The sequence below is a fragment of the Diceros bicornis genome, chromosome 32 (genome assembly GCF_020826845.1).
Source record: "Diceros bicornis minor isolate mBicDic1 chromosome 32, mDicBic1.mat.cur, whole genome shotgun sequence".
NCBI classification, from domain to species: domain Eukaryota; kingdom Metazoa; phylum Chordata; class Mammalia; order Perissodactyla; family Rhinocerotidae; genus Diceros; species Diceros bicornis.
Genome location: NC_080771.1, coordinates 6,452,831 through 6,480,137, shown reverse-complemented (window position 1 = coordinate 6,480,137; position 27,307 = coordinate 6,452,831). Strand labels below are relative to the sequence as shown.

At 34.3% G+C, this 27,307-nt stretch overlaps 1 protein-coding gene across 10 annotated transcripts in view; it reads right to left on the bottom strand.

Annotated features, from left to right (window-relative positions):
• The window catches only part of CHD9 (chromodomain helicase DNA binding protein 9), a 226,208-nt gene that overhangs the window by 129,410 nt on the left and 69,491 nt on the right, over positions 1-27,307 (bottom strand). For 5 of the 10 annotated variants that reach the window (XM_058527805.1, XM_058527807.1, XM_058527806.1 and 2 more), the window contains exon 2: positions 13,331-14,953. In XM_058527805.1, coding sequence (XP_058383788.1) covers positions 13,331-14,788 — 1,458 coding nt within the window. In that variant the 5' untranslated portion in view covers positions 14,789-14,953. Of the gene's footprint in view, positions 1-13,330; positions 14,954-21,210; positions 21,251-27,307 lie in introns of those variants that run through there. The other 5 variants (XM_058527802.1, XM_058527809.1, XM_058527808.1 and 2 more) reach the window with 2 other exon arrangements.

Sequence of the window (27,307 nt, the reverse complement as noted above, 5' to 3'; positions counted from 1 at the left end):
ACCCATGACTGTGATCCCTGAGAGAAGGGAAACAAATAAACTAAGACTGACTATTGTCCCAGCTTACTTCAAAGAGAGTGTTTCCCAGTTGCAGAATAGGGAGAACAGGAAACCAAGTGGAGTCTTGCAGGTTCCCTGAGTTGAAGAGACGGAGCTGGAAGTCCAGGAAAGCCAAGGCAGTTAGTTTCCAGGAGAAAGGTCTGAAGAGAAGAGAGCTTCACAGAGAATGACCTCCAGAGATCTTCAGAAGGTCCCCTCTCAAGACTTTAGGTAAGTACTGATCAGCACCACTAGTTCATAAAGAAACTACCCAAGACCCAGAACAAACTACCTGAAAGCAGCCGAGATCTCACTAGGGCCAGGAATAGTTCATCTTCCTATCAGCCAGAGTAGAAAATCTTGTATTTCACAAGGCATTGAACAGATAATTCACAGGCTATGGTGTCAATAGTGGGGGAAAATTAGCCCTAGACTAAAGATTGCTCTAGAACAGATTAACAAAGCTTAAAAACAGATCTTACGAAGATAAACCAATTTCCAAGTAACTTAACCATATTCCAGAACAACTCAAGAATATTTATAGGAATGCAAAACTTTCCATCACTCGAGGTAAAATTCACAATGTTTGGCATCCATTAAAAAATTATCAGGCATGCAAAGAAGCAGGAAAATAAACCTACATTGAGGAGAAAAATCAATCAATAGAAGCAGACTCAGAAATGACACAGATGATAGATTTAGTAGACAAGGATAGTAACACAGCTATTATAATTATATTCCAAATGTTCCGTAAATTAGAGGGAAGACTGAGTATGCTAAGTAGAAACATGTAAAACATAAAATGAATGAAAATCAGATTTAAAAAATACACTGGATGGGATTAACAACAGAAGAAAAGAGTAGTGAATATGTATTGAGAGAAACTATCCAAACACAGAATAACAAAAAAAAAAAATCAAAATAAAAGACAATGAAAATGGTTAAAGAAGACAACATGCAAACACACACACACACACACACACACACACACACACACACAGCATTAGTGAGCTCTGGAACAGCTTCAACTAGCCTAATACACCTGTAAGGGAGAACAAAAATAATATTTGAAGGAAAAATTTCCATGTTTGACAAAAACTATAAGCACATATCCAAAAAGCTCAATAAAACTTATGTACAAGAAACATGAAGAAAATTACACCAAGAAGTATCAGAATCAAATTGCTTAAAACAAATAAAAAAGAAAAATCACGTAAGCTACCAGAGAAAAAATATACATTACATTGAGGAACAAAGATAAGAATTATAGCAGTCTTCACACAGAAACAAGGCAAACCAGAAGACAGCAGAGCAACATATTTAAAGTATAAAAAGAAAAATAAAAACTACTGTCAACCTAGCATTCCATACTCAGCAAAAATATCTTTCAAAAACAAAGGAGAAATAAAGATTTTTTAGACATAAAAGTTGAAAGAATTCATGACCATGAGACCTGCACTACAATAAATGCTGAAGGAAGTCTTTTAAGCAGAAAAAATGATATTAGATGAAAATTTGCATCTACCTAAAGAAATGAAGAACACTGGAAATGGTTTACATGTGGGTGAATATAAAATGTTTTTCCTTATTTTTAAAGTCTTATTCAAAGATAATTGATGGTTTAAAGGAAAAATAATAGAAATTTAGTGTGGAGTTTATAACATATATAGAAGTAAGACGTACAACAACAATAACACAAAGAAGGCCAGGAGGGGGGAAATGGAAGCGATATCGTTCTTATACTATATGTGAAGAGGTATATATACTATAACTTAAGGTGAACTGTGATAAGTTAGAGACGTAACACCATAAATCTTAAAGCAACCACTAAAATAACACAACAAAGAGTACCACACATTAAGTCAACAAAGGCTTACTACGTGTGCCAGTTGTCAATTTATCACCTCTCCAGTCTAAATCCATCTTTCATTGCCTGCTCTGCAATAATGAAGCTGAAACCTGTACACATTTTTCCTTTGCCAGTGGCACAATGTTAAGCTTTGTTAGTAGAGGGCACTGGAGGATTACTGGAAGATGAAGGGACTTCAATTTGATTCCAGTATGCTCTCTTCAGCAGGCTACAGAAGAATGCATAGCAAGCAGCACATAAAATCACCCCATGGTTAACTTCCCATGATACCTTCTTAGGCAGCTTCACAGCAAGTTTTGAGTTATAACACCTGTTTTGGGGCATGTTCCCCCTGTACCTCAAAGAGCAGATTCCCAAGGAGACCCACTAGCATGACACTGCAGCAAACTTCTCTCACATCTGGTACATCACAGCTATGCTCCCTCCAATTAGGTCTGGATCTCAGCCCTGATGAGAAGAGCACATCCAAGATTTGTTCCTTCCTTGAGTACTCTGTGTGGGTCTTAAAGGTAAAGTGGCTGCTCCATTTATCTGCTCTTTTCATACTCTTAAGAATTCTCTTTATGCCTTAGTAGGCAGTGTCACATTATTCTAATCCTATTTCAGTTAATAATTATTAATATCAAACTTTCTCTGTTTATATTACTGTGTAGTTTGTCTCCTCATTGTACTGTAGCTGATACAAACAGAATCATAAAAAATAGTCAGTTAATCCAAAAAGAGGCAGAAAATAAGGAAAAGAGGAACAAAGAACAGATAGGACAAATATAAAACTAATAGTAAGGTAGTTTAAACATTTCAATATAATCAATCACATTAAATGTAAATGGTTTAACCACCTCAACTATAAAACAAATTGTTAAATTGGATAAAAAAAGAGAAGACTCAATTATATGTTACCTACAAGAAAGCCACTTTAAATATAAAAACATAAATAGGTTAAAAGTAGAAGGATGGAAAAAGAATACCATGCTAACACAAAAAGAAAACAGAAGTGACTATATTAATATCAAACAAAGCAGATATCAGAGCAAAAAATATATGTAAAGCCATAAACATGAGCCATAGAACAAGTCTAAATAAATATAAACAAATTCAAAACAAAAAAAATGTGTTCTCTGACTACAATGGAATTAAATTAATATTACAAAGGTATTTGGAAAAATACTCAAATATTTATAAGTTAAATAAACACATTTCTAAATAACTCACAGGTCAAATAAGAAATCAAAAGGAAATCAAATAAGAATTCAAAAGTTTCTGAAACTGAATAATGGGAAATGTACAGCATTAAACACCTATATCAGAAGAAGAAAGAGCTCAATCAATGACTTCAACAAAACATGAAGAAAATTACACCAAGAAGTATCAGAATCAAATTGCTTAAAACAAGTAAAAAAGAAAAATCATGTAAGCTACCAGAGAAAAAGTATACAGTGCATACAGATAAAAAAAGAGTACATACTATATTATTCCATGTATATAAAATACTAGAAAATGCAAACTAATCCATAGTGAGAAATCAGATCAGTGGTTGAGTCGGGGGTGGGGTGATGGAAGAAAAGATTACAAAGGAGCAATAGGGAGCTTTCCAGGGTGATGAATATGTTCATTATCTTGATTGTGATGATGGTTTCACTGGTATATACATATGTCAAAATCTATTGAAGTGTATACTTTAAATATGTTCGGTTCATTACATGTCAATTATACCTAAATAAAGCTGAAAATTTGATACAGAAAACAAATAGATAAACAGCTATAGAGTATACGATTAAAGCATATATCCCCAAAATATAAAAAGTGATTATTTCTAGTTGATGGGACGAGGGGTGACTTCTCTTGTTTGTGCTTTCTAAATTTTTTTACAAATACTTTCAGTGAACATGTTTTACTTTTGTAGTTGTCAAATGTCTATATCTCTTCATATACTAGGCAGTCATAGATGCTTGAACTAAATTGTTTTCATTAATAGATTTGACATACTATCAATTCCCAAAGGAGAAACACACAAAAGTATCTTACGAAGCTGGGTAAAACTAATACTTTAGTATCCACCACTATTTTAGAGTATTTATATACTATATCTATGCACATACTGCTGAGTTAATACATTATTTGGGGGGTTCATGCATATTTGTTATATAGGTATATGGGTCTTATCTCCCTCATAAGTTACAAAAAAAAGCAGAATCCCCAACATACTGTCTTATATGTGACGGGTGCTCAAAATATATTTGTTGAATTCATCAATAAATGTTGATGTCAGGAAAGAAAAACAAAAAGGCTCGGAAAAATCTCTATTAGGTTAAAGGAGATTAAAGAGATAAATAAATGTAATGCCTAACCCTTGACTGGATCCTGGACTTTAAAACAAACAAACATCTCTAAAGAATATTATTGGGATAATTCAAGAAATCTGAATTTGGATTGCATAGCATATAATATTATTGTTACTATAAGTTAAATTTCTTGATTGTGATAAAAGCATTATAGGAAAACGTACCTGTTCTAAGGAAAGCCATGTTAAAATATTTAAGGGTAAAGTGTCATGATATGCCATTATTGGTGATGCTAAGTTTTATCCTTTAGTAAAGTACCTTTTATTAAAAATAAAAATAGACTGAGAAAGCAAATGTGGCAAAAAATTAACTAGTGAGTCTCTGTGAATGGTATATGGATGTTCACTGTATTGTTCTTTCAACTTTTCTGTAACTTTAAACTTTTTCAAAATAAAAAAATGAAACTATCAATATAAACAGTCGGAAAATAATCCTAAGATTGACATTTCTAATATTGCTTAAGCTGACTTGGAGCCAACTTTTTTCTTGTAAAATAACAAAAATACAGATTTGCAGGCCTAGCCTTAGAAGTATCTTTACATTTATTCTGTTAGTACTTAGCACAGTACCTGATATATAAATAGCAGGTGCTCAATGAACATTTGTTGTTTCTGCTGCTATGAGCGAAAGGCAGTTTGGTGCAGTAGAAAATACAATGAATTTAGAGCCAAGTTTCTGCTAAACCATTAGTTTCGGTCTGATTTTAGACAGGTCACTTTCCCTCTCGATGCGTTAAATACTTGATCTGTAAATTCGGAGAAATAATCCCAACTTATATATACTCCGGGTTATTACTAAAAGACTCAAATAATGTAAGTAAAATCACTTTTTAAAATACTACACAAATGTTATTACTATTTCTATCTCTAACTACACTCTCAATGTTTTCCATATAATTTTAATTACTTCTAAAAGTCTTCCTTTCATTTGAAGTATTTAGGAATAAAAAAAAAAAAACCCTAGGAAATTTATCTAGCAACATAATCTTGTTAGTATATCTCTCAGTAACTAATTATTTCTCTTCTGACAAAACATATAGTGTTCAAAGTTGAATAACATAGCACAATTTTCTAAGAGTTTTGTAATAGTTTGTAATAAATTTAAGTATATTAGAAGCTCAAAAGAAATGGGCTTGCTTTCTTGCATCTGCGATTTACAAAAGCAATTGGACCTTAGTTCAATATTATATGTACATATAATATGTTATAATATGTACATGAAGAATCAAATAATTATAGATTGTCAAAAGGTCATGAAACAAAGCTAATCTGAAACTTAGAGGAACACCTTCTTTAAATAGATAGGTCAAAGAAATTAATTTTTTGTTTGTAAATCACTCATTCCAAATCACTTAGCTGGAGGGCTAAAGGAAAGTGCTATAAACTACTGTTAACTGAAATTGAACCAGAAATGAAAAGACAACAACTCTGAAATTATAATACAGATCAATGGGAAAATATGACAATTTTCAGTTTGAGTTCTTCAAAGGCAAAGGACCATATCTTATTCATTTTTGCAACCTCAGTGCCCACATAATCGCTACACCTGGTAGACATCTAGTAAATACTGAATAAAAGCAGTAAAAATGCAAAATTTCCAAAACACAGATGTTATATAAAATTCAGTCATTCACGTATATACAATTTATACCTACATTTGACAAATAAGGGTGCATTTTTTTTTAACACTAAAGATACAGTTAAAAACTTAAGACATTAAAAGATACACACTCAAAAAAAAACAAACAACTTAAGTATTTCTCAGTTTGGAGACAACCAGTTATAACTGTATTTTACAACACATTAAACGTTAAGTGTCTGACATAGTATGGTATCACGCCCATTTCTAATCACCCTTAAACGCTCCAGAGTTTAAGCTATAAAAGGAATCGGCACACTAGTTATGTGACAGCAAGCAAGTCATGACCTCTCTAACACTGTTTTTGCTTTTTGTATATGAGGATAGAGTACAATCTTGTCCAGCTCTAAAATTCTATGATTCCATGAAATGGCCAACGTAAACCTGTACTGTGTTCAGGTACACAAACATATATTCATGTAGGAAAAAACCTTGCTTAAAGAGTGTCTTCCTTTTATAATTTGTAAGGTATTATCTTGCATAATAAATGTGCAAAGTATTATTTGCATAGACGACCATAGCAAATTACCAGATTTTATTTAATTGAAAACTGCAGTCCCAGCTTCCTATGTGCTTACTATCTCTTTCTATTATTACCCACATCTTATATTAAAATATTTCCTTAATTTAAAATCATTTCAGTCCAATTACCCAAATAAAGAAACCTGATTACCCATATTTAAGTATTCCAAAACAACTTTGTAGCCATGTTATAATAATAGAGGTAAAGTTTGATGGCTCAGTAGCCCCCAACACATTATTTTCAATTTCAGACATTAATAACGATAAGTAAATAACTGAGTAGTCCTCAAGTATTTGGGAGTGCTCCCCATCAATGAAATTAAATGCAACAAAATTTTGTTAGACTACTTTGAAGTTTGGCTTGAATCTCATAGTCTTTACACGTTGCACTAATCCACAAATTTCTCACCAACTGCTGCCTTTTCCCCACCCCTGGAATTTACTTCCTGTTCACCTCTCACCCTTAAGTATGAATGTTAGAGGGTAATAGCCTTAAAGCTACTGCTAAGAACTGGAGTTTCTGTTACTCTTATTCCTGGCAGGCAGTGCAGAGCTCAACCCTTCTACAATATAGTACACAGTTTAATAATTGAGATCATATTTTAGAACTAGCTAATATTGCACAAATTTCCCAGTTCAAACAGAACATTTTAATCTAGAAGATTTGACAAAAATGTTAAAACCAAAAACTAGTCCACTTTTAACTGAAAAAAAGCAACTAAAAGCGAAATTCCTGTACAGAATTTCTACTTTGTGTTTTAGCTCAGACAACTAAGAATTCAGAAACTTCTAATGAGCAATACCATGCCAAATGCATAAAGATTTAAACAAATTTTGATAAATAAAGGGAAAGTACTTAATTCATTAAAATAAGAATTTTAATTATTCAAGAAGACAATATAAATATTACTTAGGTAGTTTTGTCTCTTCTTTTTGCCTAGGGCACAAGACATAAGTGACAAGTTTTTTAACCGTTCATATATAAGTTGCTTTTTTTGACGTAGAAAATGTTACCGCTGTAAAAAAAACAAACAAACAAACAAAAAAAAAACTAGCAAAGAGCTTGGGATCCTCTGAGTTCAATGGATACGAGCAAAGTACAGGAAATCTCTTGCTTTAGTTTTACGTGGGTTTTCCTCTCTCTTTTATAAACTTGACTTATGCACAAAATTAGCTATATTTCTGCTTAAAATAATTTTCATATAGCTAATGTGTTCCAATAGTGTCTTACTTAAGTGACAGTAATGCCTGGAGGTGTAAGAATAAAAAGAGTCATATAATTAAAAGTTTTGATGCTTAATAGAATATATTTCAACTATTTGAAAAATATACTCATTTATAATAAATAATTCCTTGACACTGTTGGATAGCAGAGAACTTGTCATATTTCTTTACTTTTCTTCATTATTTGTAATCGCCACTCAGGAGCTAACTAGGCAATATGAATGATATGTCCTATGACGAAACCCAAAATTACAACTATAGTATCTTAAGAATTGAAAAGAACCTACAATTTAGTTCATTTTCCACCCACTACAGGAATTCCTTCTGTGACACATCTGAGCCACTCCATCTCCCTGCTTTCAGTGAAAGAGCTTTATTTCAAACTTATTCCTTATACTACACGATAATCTGCTTTTCTCTGACTTCCACTAGGAAGCCTAATTCTGACCTTCAAAATCCTTCAAACATTTGAAGATAATTATCAGGTTTAACTTTAGGGCATTTGTTGTTATCATCTTAAAATTTATAATCTTATAAAAAAATGTCAAAACACTTTTGGGAGCAACAGCTATTTCAGTTTACTTTTTTCTTTGTTTGTTTTGTTTCAGGGTTGTTTTTTCCTCTGGTAATGGATAAACTATTTGCCAATATAGCCAGAAAACATGAAAAGCATGGTCTTCTCCACTTAAAGGTTCTAAAGCAAGTTTTTGCCTCTTTAGTAAGACAGATTTTTGAAGGGGGAGGGTGAGCAGGGAGAAATCATTTAGCATATGATTGTTATATACTACAATGCATTAAAATACTAAGTAAAGTGAAAGTGGTTAAGACCGCATATCACGAAGTCAAATTTGGTTTGAATCCAGTACAACCACTGGATGTCTCCACACCGGCTATGTGATTTGGGGTATACTACTTAACTTCTCTGTACCTCAGTTTCCTCCCATGGAAAATGAGGAAAAGAACTGTATCCAATTAAAAGGACTGTTGTGAGGGATCAATGTGTTAATATAGGTTAAGTATTTAGAACAGTGCTTGGCACAAAGTAAGTGCTCTATGTGTTATTTATTATAATTTTTGCTATTACTATATTCCTACTTTAAATTAAATACTTACGTTAATATATGCAAGAAAAATATAAAGATATTTTAATTACCTCAATTCAGACTTTTCCCGATCTCAATAACAGCCTTACTTTTATATGGTACTTTAGAAACATTATAATGGTAAACTATTCAGCCATTCAAAATCATTTTTAGAAAAATATTTAATGACATGAAAAATGTCTGCAATATATTAACTGGAAGGTTAAAAAAGCAATTTGCCAAACAGCATAAACTATATGATCCCAACTTCGCTTCTTAAAAATATGTATGTAGGTGGACGACAGGGGAGAGAGACAATAGATCTCACTGGAAACTTAAATAAGAAAATATCAACGGTGATATCTTTTGGTAGTGATATTACAAGTAACTTATTTTTCATCTTTTTGTTTCCTATATGGTCCAATTTTTTTTTAATAACCATGTATTAAATTTTTTATCATAAAAAAATCCAGTATTTTAAAATGTGCCTCTTATATAGGCTGTTCAAACTTGTCTTTCTCTAAGTTGTTTTTAAAGCTTATAAATAATGTAAGTTTCTCTACCTTCAGGAAAAAAATGAAATGAAAATTCAAGGTAGTAAATAAAGTAATAAATTTATCAGAATACAAAAGCCAACAAGGAATTATGTATAATTATGTATCTCCTAAAATTCTATTTCCTGTTTTGATTGCTATTTCAGCTATCCCACATAATATTTTTCACTGCTATAGAACTGTTACATTAAATTTAATTTACAAACACTGAAAGATCACACAGTGCTCCACATGCTATCTACACTTCACAAATAAGACAAAATCAAGATTCTGTGTTACAAAACAGCAGAAAGTATTTGTCGCAAGAGAGCAATGAAAGTTTATAGTAATATTCTCTCAAAATTCCTTTGCTGTAAGAATTAGAGATGAAAATAAGCTAGTATTTGCTCTATTATGTTTCGTGAGTACTTACATTTAGAAACACTTGCTGTAGCTTGTCACCTTTTTTCTTTTCTCTTTTTTAAGTGGTAAAATTCTAGAGTCAATTATATAAGAAATGTTTTCAGCAATATTCACTGTTTTTAATGATTGACACAGACTTCAGGGTACTCTAAGACATTTGAAATTATATCTACAACCACCCTACCTCATTTGGGGAATAAGAAAAAGCAAGGCTTAGAAACATTCTTTACAAATCCAACATTCTCACTGAAGCTTTACAGAATTCTTTTTTTTTTTTGTGAGGAAGATCAGCCCTGAGCTAACATCCATGCTAATCCTCCTCTTTTTGCTGAGGAAGACCGGCTCTGAGCTAACATCTATTGCCAATCCTCCTCCTTTTTCTCCTCAAAGCCCCACTAGATAGTTGTATGTCATAGTTGCACATCCTTCTAGTTGCTGTATGTGGGATGCGGCCTCAGCATGGTCGGAGAAGTGGTGCGTCGGCGCACACCCAGGGTTCTGAACCCCGGCCGCCAGTAGCAGAGCGCGTGCACTTAACCGCTAAGCCACAGGGCCGGCCCTACAGAATTCTAAAGACTGCCATTCAAGAATTTTCAAACAGTAGGTTAAAGAATTTCTTGTTTTGACTATAACAAAACGTATCTCATTTTTTGATTTTGATAAACCAAAAATTATGCCACTTTTTTATTTTTAATCTCTTAACTTGTGTATATATTTAAGAATGCTAATTTAGTCTGAAATGAAATTACTGCAATTAACAGAGAGTTAAAAAAAAAACTAAGAAAAAAATTTCTTTCCATAGAACCTGGGAAAACATTGTAATAATATAAAAACTCCTTATTAATATAACATTTTGGGTACATAGTAACCATAACTGTCCAGAACATGCCAAAAATTACACAAGCAAAAAACTTATATGCTCTGCTAAAATATGTCATAAATTACATCATGTTAAATCATTTGAATTTCACATTATTTAGCATATGTAACCTGTAATTTAGTACATATAAAACCTATATGTAATCCATAATAATCATAATCATAATAATAATCCCCTAGCTTCTCTACCAATCCATCTCTCCTCTTTACTCTCATAATCAGCAACTCCCAAATATCACTCTTAACACTAAGAAATAATAGGAAACTTGAGAACACTTTCAGTAAGTCAAAAAAGTATTCCAAATCCACTGCCCTTTATCAGTTTTTAACACGTAACAAAAAGAACAAGAAATTAGCAAAACAAAAACCCTCAAACAAAAAAGTAAGTAGATTTAAATAAAGCCTTAGGAATTTATCAGTGTAGAATAAGATGATGTATGAAAGGTTGCTTATGATAGATCTGAAAAGAATTTCTCTCAGATAGTACTATCAATATGCAAGCATTAGGGACTACTTTAGTTATTTATAATTACCCTCCATTCATTCCAAATCTATAAAAGGGAGTCTTTACTTCTTTTTAAAGCCAGTATAACACGTTTAGAAAAACATGAATTAAAAAAAAAAAAATGGCGACGAGGCCTTAGAAAATTAAAATTAAGAAGTAGAGTTAATAAATTTCAGGCTTCATAACTTCAATTAGTATATGCTGGACAAAATGATTAGTCAAACTAGTCAGAAATCTACAGATAAAGTTGATAGTGGAAGTGACCCCACCTTCAATCAGCAAAGGCTTTTCCCAGGGTCCTTCTAACTGAGATGCCTGATCCTCTTCCAGTAGAGGGAGCAAAATCATATTATTCTACTCATGCCATGAAAAGGAGAGTGGGAGGGTTTACAAGTGCCTTTTAAATATCTTAAAATCTATCTAGACATTTCAAAAAATGTACAGAAAATATCATTTGAAACAGAAGTAAAATCAACCCAATGGAAAAGACAAAGATTTTATCTTTTGCAAACACTTGAAGGCTTTGAAATGAAAAAAGTCCCTAAATATTTAATTTCAAGAACTGTGGTATATTTCATTGTCCACCTAATCTCAGAGGTAACCAAAGTATTAAAGTATTTTATGAATCCTTAATTTAACAAGATTTCAGGAAAATGATAAACTATTACAGTAAACACATTTTTATTATAAAAGTAACACATTCACATGACAAAAACTATAGAAAACAAAGGAAATTGTACTGCCCTAAAACAATCTATTTCCTCCCAGTATTTTTTCATATGCATAGTTTCACACTGCTATGAAAAAAAGTATAATTAGAAAAACACTTATTAAGTTCTTACTATATGCTAGGCACAGTTCTCAGCACTTTTATACGTTATAACTTTTTTAATCCTTACCAAAGCCCTATTAGGTAGATCCTATTATTCCACATTTAAAGACGAGGCAAAGGAGATACATAAAAATTATATAACTAGCTACAAGTCATGCAACTAATAAGTAACAGGAGCCAAGATTCTAACCCCGGTAGTCTGGTACCAGACCCTGAACTCTGAACCACTTTATTACGATCTTAATTTTGAATTATGCTTTTTCCCCATCATTGTCATATTCTCAGTGTTAGTCTTCAAAGTCTTTTTAATGCCTATAATAGTCCATCTAATATCAATATGATAATAAACTATGATGTTTCCAGTTGTCCCTTATAGATATAGTAAGATAAATATCGTTGGGTATATTATTTTTGCTATGTTTGGATTATTGTAATAAAGTATTTTTTTTTTTTTTTGTGAGGAAGATCAGCCCTGAGCTAACATCCATGCCAATCCTCCTCTTTTTGCTGAGGAAGACCGGCTCTGAGCTAACATCTATTGCCAATCCTCCTCCTTTCTTTCCCCCTTTTTTTTCCCCCCTCCCCAAAGCCCCAGTAGATAGTTGTATGTCATAGTTGCACATCCTTCTAGTTGCTTATGTGGGACACCGCCTCAGCAAAGCTGGACAAGCGGTGGGTCGGTGCGCGCCTGGGATCCCAACCTGGGCCGCCAGTAGCGGAGCACGCGCACTTAACCGCTAAGCCACGGGGCCAGCCCCTGTAATAAAGTATTTTTATACTTATAAACGACCAAATTGCTTTCCAAAATATTTGTATCAGTTAACAAAGCTATGCAAGTTCCAATTTCACCATAAATTTGCCAGCACTAAGCATTAACACTTAAAAAAATTTTTTCTAACAGGCAAAAATGAAACCAAGCTCCAAATTGAACTATTATTAAAGTTGCATATTATTCTGAATGTTTTGTTTAGTAATTCAATTTCTTTTTTGTGAATTTCAGCTTGTATGCTTTATCTAGTTATCAACTAAGATCTTAAAAGTTTGCTTATTAATTTATATGAGCTTTTTATAGGAATATGAACCCTATGTGTACCATATTTGCAATAAAATGTTCCCAATGTATTGTTTCCTTTTAATTATGGTTATTAAATTTTTGTTTTTGATAATATATCTTTCTGTTAAAGGCAATCATAATTGAAAGTTACAAAAGAGGTCTTAAAACCTTACAATTTCTAAATATAGAAGTTAGTTTTGCTTTGAGCACATCAACGAATCACTTTCAAATATAAGACTGTTAAAGCCACGTAAACCTATGTCAAAATATGCATATTCACCTAATAGAATTACTGAGTTTGAGAAATCTTTAATATGTCTCATAAAATTAACTCAATGAGTAAAAGCCCACCCTACCCCAAATCACCAAAATAAAAGAGCTACGTACCTGTCGCTGTAAACATAGACGATTTCTGTCATGTAAATGCTGATGGTTGGAAAGTGATGAATGCCAGCTCCGAGCCTGACTGTGCAACTGAGTTTGAGCCATATCAGAGGGCCGTGTTACAAGATGTGAAGTAAACTGCCGATCAAGGTCATGATCTAAAACATGACTTGAATTATCTTGCCCAAACGTTGACTCATCAAATTGGGGAAGGAGACCCTCCTGAAGGAGGTCTTCTGGGTCAAGTCCTGTGAATGGCTCAGTTTGAGACTCCACTTGATGAAGTAAATTCTCTTCTAAAGATGAAAAGCCATTCGTTTCCACATGATCATTGAAATGGCCTATTTGAGTTCCTGAGTCAACAGGATCTGGGAAGTTCATGTGCACAGGAGATAATTTTGAATTGTTATAATTACCCTGAGGATGTGATGAATGCAACATTTGGAAATTATTTGAATTCAATGATGTATTGGGATTTAGCATATGCTGAGTGGATTCTTGCTTGATTCCCCTATGAGGTGAAAAGGAATTACTTCCAGTAAAATCAGTTAAAGTCTGATTTGTATGATTAGGTGCAAGAATTGCAGAGGACTGAAGAAGACTGCTGGGTGATACATGATTACTGGAAAAGGAATAATGTGAAGAAAACTGCTGTGAATTACTGACAGAACAAGAAGTCATATTTGGGGAAGGTCCATTAAAATTTCCTTCTTGATGGTTGCTACACTTGAGGAAGTGCACCGAAGGATTTGACGTTTGAGAAAATTGCTGCATCGAAAGAGACTGTTGTGAAGTAGATGCACTAGTAATTTGTGGTGGGCGGTTAACACTGACTCTGTGTGGACCAGAAACATTAACATCCATAAAATTTTTAGAGTGGCTAAGAGAATTTTGCCCTGGGTTAAGATTATTTCTGTTTTGTTGTGAGCGTAGTGAAGTACACTGTGTTTGTTGCTCATTGGCCTGAAATAAGGCAAAGTCATGGTGTGCCACAAAGCTTTTATTTTGATGCATAGAGTGAGAATGTCCTTGTTGGTGAAAAGGAGATCCACTTCGATTTGAAATGCTAGTAGCTGTCTGATGGCCCCACATTGGACTGCCATCCGCTACATCTGGAAACAAACCATTGGGTTGGTTTTGGGGGTGGATTGGAGAACAATTAAACTGAGAGTGTGGAGATAACACATGTTCAGCTGGGCTACCAAAAGACTGATTAACTTGGTGAAATTTCATTGAATCAAACTGATTTAAGTGTTCATAATCACTCATCTTCTGATGTGTTGGAGTACCTTGAACATGGTTCAGCGAGTCTATGTGCAAAGGTTCAAATTCTGCACCCAAGTTCAATTCATCAACTAGTGAAACCGGTCCTGGTTGTACAAATGTATCATCTGACAAACCTTCTAAGGTCTCACCAAAAAGACTGGTATCATCAAAAAAGTCCATCATTGGATCCGTCATCTTGAAAAATTCAGTAACAATCTGGGCTGTTCACTCCAAATGGAGTATATTTAGCTTCTCTGTAGTAGATATTACTGGATCATTTCCAAAGGTCATCAACTAATCCAAAACAGGTCAATGTTCATTATTGCTGTAGATAATGAGATGTCATGAAGTGTCAGAATCCTAGGAAAATACAAACAAAAACAAAGTTTAATAACGAGTATTCATTCAAGTTCTACAAAGTTTATATATGATTTAAAACACAAAACAAAATTGTACAGTATTTTTTGGTAGAATAATCCATTGCAAATAGCTCATCAATATTCCCTACAAGGAAAAAAAGGCTCCTGCAGGGGACATAAATACACGCATTTAAAAGTAATAATGCATATTACTTCATTTTGAAATTCATATATTATGATAACAGAATGTAAAGTAAACTTGAGAATGGTATGTCAGACTCTCTCCCAGACTATGAAATGGCCATTACACCCCAGCAGCTCTAGCATGTATAAAGTATATATGTATTACACTTCAAAGTTATTTCTTGTTAAGATAGCTGACATCAGATCCTCTCAGATTAGTAAGTGTATTATGGTCTTTTGCTCTAGACCTCTTGAGCAGACAAATCTATTATTTCACAGGGTATATGTGGAATTGAATCAGTATGAGCAACTGGATGAGGTCATGATAAAGTGGCTCAAAATGAGATAAAGGTTAGCCATCTGGTCAGTTGACAGAAAACAGAGACCACGTGGTATGTTGGGGATGTCCCCACATATTGCTACCATGGTCCTCTTGCTCATCTGCCATGTAAGATCACTGTTCCTGACAGCTAACTGATTTAGACATCCATGTAGCAAAAGCAAGCACCTTCCTATTAAGTTATATTCATTATTCTGCCCCTAAGTGCCCCCAGGAAATCATTTAGAATATATACGTTGCTTATTATATTTACTATACTGTGCAAATAAATGTGTACTGAAAAATCAAGCTGAGGCAAAAACAAACAGTAACCTGAGCTAAGCAATAAATTAGTCTCATGATAGTCTCAAGAGAAAAAATGACTATATTTATATATATGAATATATATACACACCCACACAGTATTTGTGTGTGGAAAGCATCTAAGAGGTTACTTGCTAAAATGAAATGGTTGGCCAACTTTGTTCCAGGCTTGTATCACTCCAAACACTTTTAACAAAGGTAATTTACAGTTCTGTCCCCACTGTCTTGCACAGAGAACCACAAATAGAAATTCTTGCTCCTCTACATATTGGTTTATTCAAAAACTAGCAAAGGCCTAAGAAAGTTTTCCTGAACTTCTATTTTAGGAGGTCCATATTAGGAAATATAAATTTCCTAAACAAAATGTCTGCTCACTATTTAAATACAGAAATACTTTTGAAAAATTCTGAGAAGTAAAAACTACCAAAATCTGTATTAATTTTACCTAGAAAGTGACTTATCAATCACAATGGTATCTAAGTGCTTTAATAAATATATGATTTTAGAAAAAGTAAAATACAGAAAAAAAGAAGAAATTTTTCCAGATTTTATAATTGTTTGAGACTGAGCAAATGGAGGGCTACATGGTCTGAACTGAACAAAGCATTAGCCAAAAATAAGGTAGGTTAAATCACCTCTCGGAACATATCTTATATTCAGCTTCAGACTCTAGACTAGGGAACATTCTACAATGGACACAATGCTTATTTAAGTTCCTCTTTAATATCTATTGTCTTAATTCATTCTAGTAAATGTCTATGCCATTTTCTAACTTTATAAAAACATCACATCAGTCTAATTGCAACTTACTATTTAATTATGCAAATATTTACGGACTGTCCCTTACATCCAAAGCAACTTTGCAGAAACCACAAAAGTCTCTGCTTTCAGAAGTTAGAATCCAAACAGGGGAGGAAGGGGGTAATGGCATAAGAAAAGCACATCATATTGAATAAAAGATGGTAAACATGGCTTAAAAGAGGCACAAGTTCATCTGTAAGGTGATTTATAAAGAGAAGAGAGCATACTTGGCAAGTTATTCAGGAAAAGCTTCTTGAAACAGTTAGCTTTTGAGGGGGTCTTATAAATGAATTGGAAGGGGAGGCCAGGCAAAGGATTTAGAAATAAAGAAATGGCAGCAAGGAAGGAAGAATAAATAGGAAACATTATGATCACTGCAGAGGGTATACAAAGGGAGAAGTGGAAAGTAAAGGCAGAAATATAATCGGAGCACTGTTGTGGAGGACCTTATCAATCAAGTATATTAAAAGGGGGACAGAATTCTTCTAAGATTGAGACAAATATTTAGAATCAAAATCAAATTACTTATCTATCTTCATTTCTATATTTATCTGATGCCAATCACATGATGATCAAATAAAATGGATTCCAATATCAATAGTACAGAATCCCTACCTTCAAAATTTTATAATCTACAGGGGAAGAAAACACATAAACCTATACTGTGATATACGTCTTGGCAGAAATGTATACAAAGCACTATATTATGGTGGTACAGATTAGATAGCAATTAATTATGTCTGGAAAAAATCAGGAAAGGCAGTGATGAGCTAACATTTGAACTGGGCCTTAAGAGTAAAAATAAGATGAATGAATATGTGTTCTATAACAGGTTTTACATATTTATAAACTTAGTCCAGTGGTAAATTGACTTTCCTCAATGTCTAACAGTTGCTTTTTCTCCAAGACATTTCTATATTCTCCAAATAGGTCCCTCAATATTTTTCTACTAAATGAATTACCATAGTGCTCTCTTATCTGTGGGGGATACGTTCCAAGATCCCCAGAGGCTGCCTGAAACTGAGGATTGTACCGAACCCTATAAATACTATGCTTTTTCCTAAACATATATACCTACGATAAAGTTTAGTTTATAAATTGGACACAGTAAGAGACTAACAACAATAACTAAGAAAAAAATAGATTGAACAGTTATAACAAATACACTCTGGGGCTGGCCTAGTGGCATAGTGGTTAAGCTAGCATGCTCCGCTTTGGCAGCCCAAGTTCGAGGGTTTGGATCCCAGGTGCAGACCTACACACTCCTCATCAAGCCATGCGGTGGCGGCGTCCCACATACCAAAAACAGAGGAAGGTTGGCACAGATGTTAGTTCAGGGCCAATCTTCCTCACCAAAGAGAAAAAAAAAATTAAAAAAAAAACAAAACAAGAACCAATACACTGTAATAAAAGTTACCATAGATCTTAGAAATCTCAGCATACGATTTTTTTTCTTTTCTTATAAAGTCAAGAACTTTCACCTTTTCACTTAAACGAAGCACTTTACGGTTCCTCTTTGGCATATCCCAACTGCCAGCATCACTACTCTTGCACTTTGGGGCCATTATTAAGTAAAATAAGGGTTACTTGAACACAAGCACTGCAATACCTCGACAGATGATCTGATAACTGAGACGGCTACTAAGTGACTAATGAGCAGGTAGTGTACACAGAGTGGACGTGCTGGACAAATGGACGATTCACGTCCTGGGTGGGATAGAGCTGGCAGCATGAGATCTCATCACACTACTCAGAACGGTGCACAATTTAAAACTTATAAATTGTTTATATGGAATTTTCCATTTAATATTTTCAGATGGAGGTGAATTGAGGTTGACCGCGGGTAACTGAAACAGCAGACAGTGAAACTGCAGATAAGGGGGGACTACTGTAGTCTTCTCAATAAGTTCTAAACATTAATAGTTTTGCCCCATTTAATACGATAACAATTATCCCTACCAAATTATTCAGTTCTCTATTAGTCATCTCTTCAGCATTTCTATACGGTATAAAATTTGTGCTACATTAATTTTTACTTTGTTTACAAGTTACTCATAGCTATTTCAAATTTATACTTGGAGAAAACTTGGCTTAGGATCCACCTCCTACAGAAAGCCTCTCCTGATGCAACTTTCTGTCTAGTAACCTGTGCATACCACAAATAGCATTGCATTGTAATAATATATTACCTTGTCTCTCCACTACACTGAACACTCTTGGAAAAAAGAAACACCTCTGTATCCTTAGCATGTCGCTTAACATAGCAGGCTCATAAAAAATTTTTGCTAAATCAATGAATGACTGCATAGGAATCTGAAAGAACATGATACTTAAATTTAAAAAAAACTAGACCTGAATCCTGGCTCTAGCACCGTCTAGCTGTATGACCTTGAGAAGATCACACACTTTTTGTTTTCATCTATGAAAAACTAAAAAACAAAATAACAACACAAACTTTTAACTACAGTCTTGTCTGCCTCAAAGGTGAATTATAAAGTGCTAAATAAAGTTAAAATACTGTCTCTACTGGTAAGCCGTAACCCCTATTACAGTAGGAAACGTCTTTTACAATCCCCTCACTCTCTTGCACTGTACCTAAAACGGGCAAGAGCCAGAGGGAACACTAAAGAAATGCTCAGAGGTGAGGCAGGACACAGCATCTCGGGAACCACTCAATAGCATAGTATGGCCAGAATACACTACTAGCCAAACAGAGATGTAGAGAGGTAAGCAGAGGTCAGATATTCAGGGCTTTTATTAGCCATGTTAAGAAATCTGGACTTTATCCTAGAGGCAATAGGGAGCTATTTCACTGATTAGAATTTCTTCTCTGGCTTAACACTTGACTAACATTTTTACAGTAGGTGAAATTATTATCACTGGTGGTTATTAACATTTGAAGTTACTTTTAGATAGCAAATAGCAAACTCTTCCAATGACAGAGACCAAAACACACTGTACTCAGAAACATTTTTTCAAATAAAGTGATAATGACAGGGGACATTAGTCATTTTAAAGAATACCCTTGCTTGGCAAAATAGAAAGCTGGCAAATGAGTTCACCATTTCTTTGTTAAAAAAAATTGGTCTGTGGACTTCTAGAAACAACGCTTCTTAAGGCATTCAAACTATAACTGAATACCGTCAAGAAGTTCTTCTTTACCTCACTCAAGTCAATATTCCTCCTGCCTTACTAGGCATCTACTTTGAGATTGTTTAAAATAAACCTAATTACGATAAACCTTCAAATTCTTGAAGACTTCTGCCTCCCTTAAAGCTTCTCTTTTCAAAGCTATTGGCAAAATATTTCTAGTTTAATGAAATGCAAAAAAAAAAAATCTATCTAAAATGGCTAAAATAAAAGGTTTAATGTTTAAAGGGATAAACTGTCAACTACTGGCCCCAAATTACTCATATCCGTAGGATTCCCACAGGGCTTCTAAGTGCAAGACTGGTAGATCGTAGAGAATTTGACAAGGTTTACTAGTTCAATGCTAGTAAAATTATGTGACCATATACTAGTAACTACCTGCATAGCCACACTCAAATAGTACTAAATAATTTTCCAGTAGTGTACTGCTGAATTTCTCTAGTCTCAGTTTGGCTGGTTCCGTATTTATCATCAGACTTAAATGAAGGTATAGAAAGTTTGCTTAACAAGGTGATTTTAAGTTGGAAGGCAGAATTAATCACAGTAGTTAACAGAACCAAGATAGAAAAGAATCTCAAGAGAATGGAGCCACAGATTAAATCTAATAATTTGTAACTATGGGGTCCTGTATTCAATGCAGACAGCCAACTCTCCAAGTGCATTCAGGTTGTAGATTGCACAGAGGCCAGGCAGGTGGCATAAGTGAGCGAAGCTGGCCAGGAGAGAACTGTGGCTAGCTAAAAAGTACAAAGGGGCAGCCACCAGTTAGCTTCAGGTGACTGGTGCTTCTGATTTTTAAAAAAGAGCTGGAAATCCATTCAGACTTCTTTGGGAAATTTCCCTGTTTTTAAATGTTGAAAACTAATTCAAATTCTTTATATACAATGCTCTTGGACAGAAAACTCAATACTATAAATATATGAACTCTACATATACTAATTTCTGAAATTAATGTGGTCTCAATAAAAATTCCAGTAGTTTTTTTCAGAGGCAGACATGGTCTAAATAGGCAAAAAGAAAAACCAGGAAAAGATCTGCAAGAGAGGAGCAACCAGGAAGAACTAACCCTACCAAATATTAAAGCATTACAAAATCTCACTTATCAAAACAGTGTGCTATTAGCACATGAGAAGCCAGACAGAGACAAGAGAAAGTAATTTAGTATCTCAAACTGGGGGAAAATGAACTATAAAATAAAGAGGACAATTGGTTGATCATATGGAAAAAATAGAGTTAGATCCATATCTTGTTCTCAAACCAAGACAAACTGCAAACAAATAAAAGATATAAACGTCTGAAATGAAAAATCATGAAAGTACTGGAAGAAAACCTGGATGGGGGTACCTTGGTTTCTATTCATGGAACAAAATTCAGACGTCATGAAAGATCCATTAATTAGATTACATAAATTAAATAACTTTATGGAAAGATTCATATACAAAGGAAAAATAGCAAACTGTGAAATATCATCTGCTACTCACTCACTGATGAAGTGCTCATTTCTTAATACATCAAGATTTCCTATAAAGCAATAAGAAAAATAACTAATAACCTAACAGAAAAATGGGCAAAAGATACAGTCAGTTCATATTCTCATTCAAAACAAGAGAATGCAAATTAGAACCACACTTATGTACCATTTTTCACCTATTAGACTGAGAGAGATTCCAAAGTTTGATAACACATTTTGGTGAAGCTGTGGAAATAACACTCTCATATACCACTGGTGGAAGTCTAAAATGATAAAACCTCTAAGGAGAGAAATTTGCCAATATCCATAAATATTCCAAGTGCACACAACCTTTGAGCAAATTCCCTTTTTTTTTTTTTGTGAGGAAGATCAGCCCTGAGCTAACATCCATGCTAATCCTCCTCGTTTTGCTGAGGAAGACCTGCTCTGAGCTAACATCTATTGTCAATCCTCCTCCTTTTTTTCCCCTAAAGCCCCAGTAGATAGTTGTATGTCATAATTGCACATCCTTCTAGTTGCTGTATGTGGGACGCGGCCTCAGCATGGCGGGAGAAGCGGTGCGTCGGTGCGCGCCTGGGATCCGAACCCGGGCCACCAGCAGCGGAGCGCGCGCACTCAACCGCTAAGCCATGGGGCCGGCCCAAGCAAATTCCCTTCTAACAATTTATTCTACAAATATGTTCATATATGAGTGAAATGGCAGATGCAAGGGTATTTATTAATTGCAGCATTATTTGCTCCAGTAAAAGACTGAGTATAGCCTAGATGTCCATCAATAGGATGCTAGCTAAACAAAATGTCATATTCGTTTATGCTGGTTGCACCAAATCCAGGTATTATATTCAATCTCAAGTGTCTCATTTAAAGAATATAGACAAAAGGGGACATATTCAGAGGACAGCAAGCAGAATGGTGAAGTTATTTGAAACCATGCTTCTCAAAGTTTCTCTCCTCCGTTGTCATCTCTTCTCACTCTAAGATATTTTCTCTAGGTAAGCTCATCCTCTGTCATCTATATACTGACAACTGTTAAATCTTTATGTCCAGTACCAACTTCCCACCTGCCTCCTGAACTTTTCCATAGGTATAAACTCAACAGATCCAAAACCAAACTAATTATCTTTCTTCTAAAATGTATCTTTCTCCTACATGCTTTATTTGGCTAATAGCATTGTAAAACTGACCTTTCTGCCTAAAGTATTTCCCAACTTTAATCTATTATGCACACTGTGACCAGAGTAAGTTCTGTAAAACACAGATTTGATCATGTCACTTGCCAGTGGAAGTCTTTTGACAGTTTTCTAATGCCGACCATATAAATATCCAACTTGGAATATAGACCCTTCAAATTTTTCTCATCTCCAGTCACTAGCTCACCATCTCTCCACATCCTTTACAATCTAATCACACTAATACACTTGTTATTTTTCTAACATGTCCTTTTGTTCATTTTCCATGCCATTACTCATGCTATCTGTAGGACCCCAAATGGCAGATCTAGACTGACAGGGACCAGAAAACTATAGGGAAAATTACTTTGGCTCAATATAAAAAAGAAATTTGAAATAGAGTTATCCAAAGAAAAAGATAATGGGTTTATTACTAAAGTTATATATTCAAATTTAAAACAGGCTAACCAAGACCTCAATAGAGATATTGTAAAGAGGAGTCCAGCAGGATATCAGTGACTGACCAGATAACACTTAAAGTCCCTTCTGATCTTGATATTTTATGAACCCTGGCATTTGAAAATACTTGGTTTTAATGCAGTACCCCAAAGTTACTTATTACTGGGTTTCAGTAAGGTTTATAGGTATATAGATCATCTATACTATACCTTTAATTGATCTAAGATTTCCACAGTGTGTTCCTCAAATCTGAAGAAGATATTAAATTATATGAAATTGCAAAGAAAAATTAGGACTTTAAAGATACTTCAAAATACTCCCAATAAACGGGGGGGGGGGGGCAAAATCATCCTATAAAAAGTAATAAGATGAAATGCAGTACCAGGAATGTTAAGTTCAAGTTGATAAAAACCTAGGTACTAAAGCTGTTACTTCAATTACAGAACGGAAAATTGTTCACATGGCAAAAAATCAGACAGAAAAGAAACTGAAAATAACAGCTAACCACAATCTAAATATGTACCCTCAACATAGCTTTAAGAGAGCAAATATAGTAAAGCTATTAGAAATAATATACTATCTTATAACTACAGGATTACACTGTATTATATAATATGCGCCAGAAAATACTCCTGTTATACTAGTTAGATCGTTACTAAAGTTTTCACTTAAGCAAAAAATGAAAAAGTTTCGGGGGCTGGCCTTGTGGCGCAAGCAGCTAAGTGCGCGGGTTCCGCTTTGGAGGCCCGGGGTTCACAGGTTCGGATCCTGGGCACCCACCGATACACCGCTTGTCAAAGCCATGCTGTGGTGGCATGCCATATAAAGTGGAGGGAGATGGGTACGGATGTTAGCCCAGGGCCAGTCTTCCTCAGCAAAAAGAGGAGGATTGGCATGGATGTTAGCTCAGGGCTGATCTCCCCCACAAAAAAAAAAAAAAGAAAAAGTTTTGATAGAAAAAATGGGCCACATCATCAAAATTAAAAATTTTTGTGCTTCAAAGGACACCATCAAGAAAGTGAAAAGATAACCACGGGAAAAATGGGAGAATGAGATAAATGAGGTGACAAGGGGATAAAAATTTTTTTTAATTATTTTATTGAGGTCATAATGGTTTACAACATTGTATAATTTCAGGTCTATGTTATTATTTATCACTTTCTGTATAGATTGCATCATGCTCACCATCAATAGTCTAATTTTTATCCATCACCATATATATGTGTCCCTTTACCCCTTTTGCCCACCCCACAACCCCCTTCCCCTCTGGTAACCACTAATCTGTTCTCTTTATCCATGTGTTTGTTTATCTTCCGCATATGAGTGAAATCATATGGTGTTTGTCTTTCTCTGGCTTATTTCACTTAACATAATACCCTCAAGGTCCACCCATGTTGTTGCAAATGGGATGATTTTGTCTTTTTTTATGGCTGAGTAGTACTCCATTGTATATATATAATTGTACACACACACACACACACCACATCTTCTTAATCCATTCATCAGTTGATGGGCACTTGGGTTACTTCCATGTCTTGGCTATTGTGAATAATGCTGCAATGAACATAGGGGTACGTAAGTCTCTTTGAATTGTTGATTTCAATTTCTTTGGATAAATACCCAGTAGTGGGACAGTTGGAGCATATGGTATTTCTATTTTTAATTTTTTGAGAAATCTCCATACTCTTTTCCATAGTGGCTGTACCAGTTTGCATTCCCACCAGTGGGGTATGAGGGTTCCCTTTTGGGAGAATAATTACTCAAATCATGTATCTGGTAAAGGACTTGTATCTAGAATATATAAAAAATTCCTAAAACTTAATAGTAGACAAATAACTCAATTAAAAAGTGGGCAAAGGTTCTGACATTTCTCCAAAGATATACAAATGGCCAATAAGCAACATGAAAAGACACTCACTATCAGTCACCAGAGAACGCAAATCAAAACTATAATGAGATACCACTTCACACCCACTAGGATAAGGGGGAAAAAAACAAAACAATATAACAAGTGTTACGACAATGTAGAGAAGTTGGAACTCGCATACACTGCTGTTGGGAATGTACACTTTGAAAAACAATCTGGTAGTTCCTCAAATGGTTAAACATAGAATTACCACACGATCCAGCAATTCCACTCCTAGGTATATACCCAACGGAATTGAAAACAGGGACTCAAACAGATACTTAAAAACCAATGTTCACTGCAGCATCATTCACAATTGCCAAAAAGAGGAAACAATCTAAATGTCCACCAACTGATGAATGTGTAAACAAAATGTGGTATATCAATATAATGGAATATTAGTTGGCAATAAAAAGAAATTAAGTACTGATACATGCTAAAACATAGACGCACTCTGAGAACATTATGCTAAGTGAAAAAAGCCAGTCACAAAGAACTACATATTATATGATTCCATTTACATAAAATGTCAAGAATAGGCAAATCTATAGAGACAGAAAGTAGATTAGTGGTTGCCAAGGGGTGAGGGGGCAGGGACTGATGAGTATGGATAGTTGTGAGGGTTTATTTTGGGATAATAAAAATGTTCTAAAGTTACTTGCGGTGATAGATACATAACTCTGTGAATATACTAAAAGCCATTGACTTATACATTTGGATTATGCAGTATCTGAATTATATCTCCATAAGCTATTTTATGAAGAAAAAATTACATGGGTAAAATTGTTTTGAGTTTTTTAATTTTCTGTTATGTCTCTTAAACAAGGATAAAGATTGTAGTGGTCAACTAAAAATTGATTTTCTTCAATCTAATTACCAACTAATTTTACTTGGTAAGTATTTGCAAGGTAGATTTTTCTGAGAAAAAAATATAGCAAGTGAATCTACTCTGAAAGATTTGGCCAAGTTACAATGGAAGTCTGCTGGACTTCACAAATAAAACATTTTATCCGGCCAATGCAACTTTGCAACTACGATAGTTTTAAAATAAGCGAGTAATGGTAAATAGAAACTATACTCTTATAAAATTTTAAAATAAATAAGAACTCTAGAGTAAACATTTTTTAAATGACTCAAGAAAAAACGCTTTTGCAAGTAAGCTATTGTGATCATTTTAATTAATCAAAATTTAAAACTTCGATAAAAAAGTGAAACTAAAATGATCCTTACTGATTCTGTCATAAATGATAAACTCTAAGGGATGCGTACATTCATCCACAAAGTTCCTCATTATTAGAGACCTGAAGAAAATAAAAAGCAACGAATTAGCAAAAAAACCTTTGCCTACCCTACACACTTGATATAATGATTGCTGTAATGAATATTAAAATGCTTTCCATTCAAATACAACATGTCATTTTTATTATCATTAATAACAGTAAGTGACGTTAGAATTGAGGAAGAGTTTGCTTTAGAATGTCACATGACAACTCAGAAGATATTAGTGGAATATTAGTGAAAATCACAATTCGAAATTCAGGATATCTAGAATTGTTATTTTTTTTAAAAAAGATAGGCAGTCCAGAGACATTTGAGTAATAAATATTAATTGAAAGGGAGTAAATATTAAATTATTATGGACTCAATATTGCTCCTCAATTATTTAGAGCTGACCCTTTAAAAGGTAATAGGGACTGCTAAGTTCTGTATTCAATATGAACTAAAGTCAGCAAGCAACCATACTCCTCCCACCCAAGTCTTTACAGTTTCTAGCTCTACTTTTCTCTCCTCTTCTGTAGACCTTATCCGAGAGGATACAGGTACTCACATACCACAATAATGATCTCCTACCCTCAGCCGAAGTATTTCTGACCAACCTAACCACATCACAAATAAATTTGGAAATCATAGAAGATACTACGTTTTTTAAAATTTCCTCTCATTGATTTAGATTTTTTTTTTTAAGTTGAAAATGTTTGGCTCTTGTAACAAGACAAGCAGTAAAAAGTTAATACTCTCTTTCCTCTGCCTTCCTTGCCCACTCCCATCTGCTCAAGGACATTGCAACAGTCATTCTTGCTTCTCTCTCGAGTCATCAATTTTTCTCGTTCTACTAGATCATTCTCATACGCATACAAACAAGTTGTTATTACTGTGTAGGAAATAACTAAAAAATATACAGAAAAGGAAAGAAGGAAATCAAAATGGTATACTACAAAAAAATCAACTAAATATTTTACTTATTTATTATTTTATTTTATTTTTTTTGTGAGGAAGACTGGCCCTGGGCTAACATCCATGCCCATCTTCCTCCACTTTATATGGGATGCCGCCACAGCATGGCCTGCCAAGCAGTGCGTCGGTGCGCGCCCGGGATCTGAACCAGCGAACCCCGGGCCACTGCAGCGGAGCGTGCGCACCTAACCACTTGCACCACCGGGCCGGCCCAATTAAATATTTTAAAAAGGCAGTAATGAGTGGAAGAACAAAGAACAAGTATGATATAAAAAAGCAAATAGGAAAATGACAGAAATAAGTTTTTCCTTATCAGTAATTACTTTGAATGTAAATGA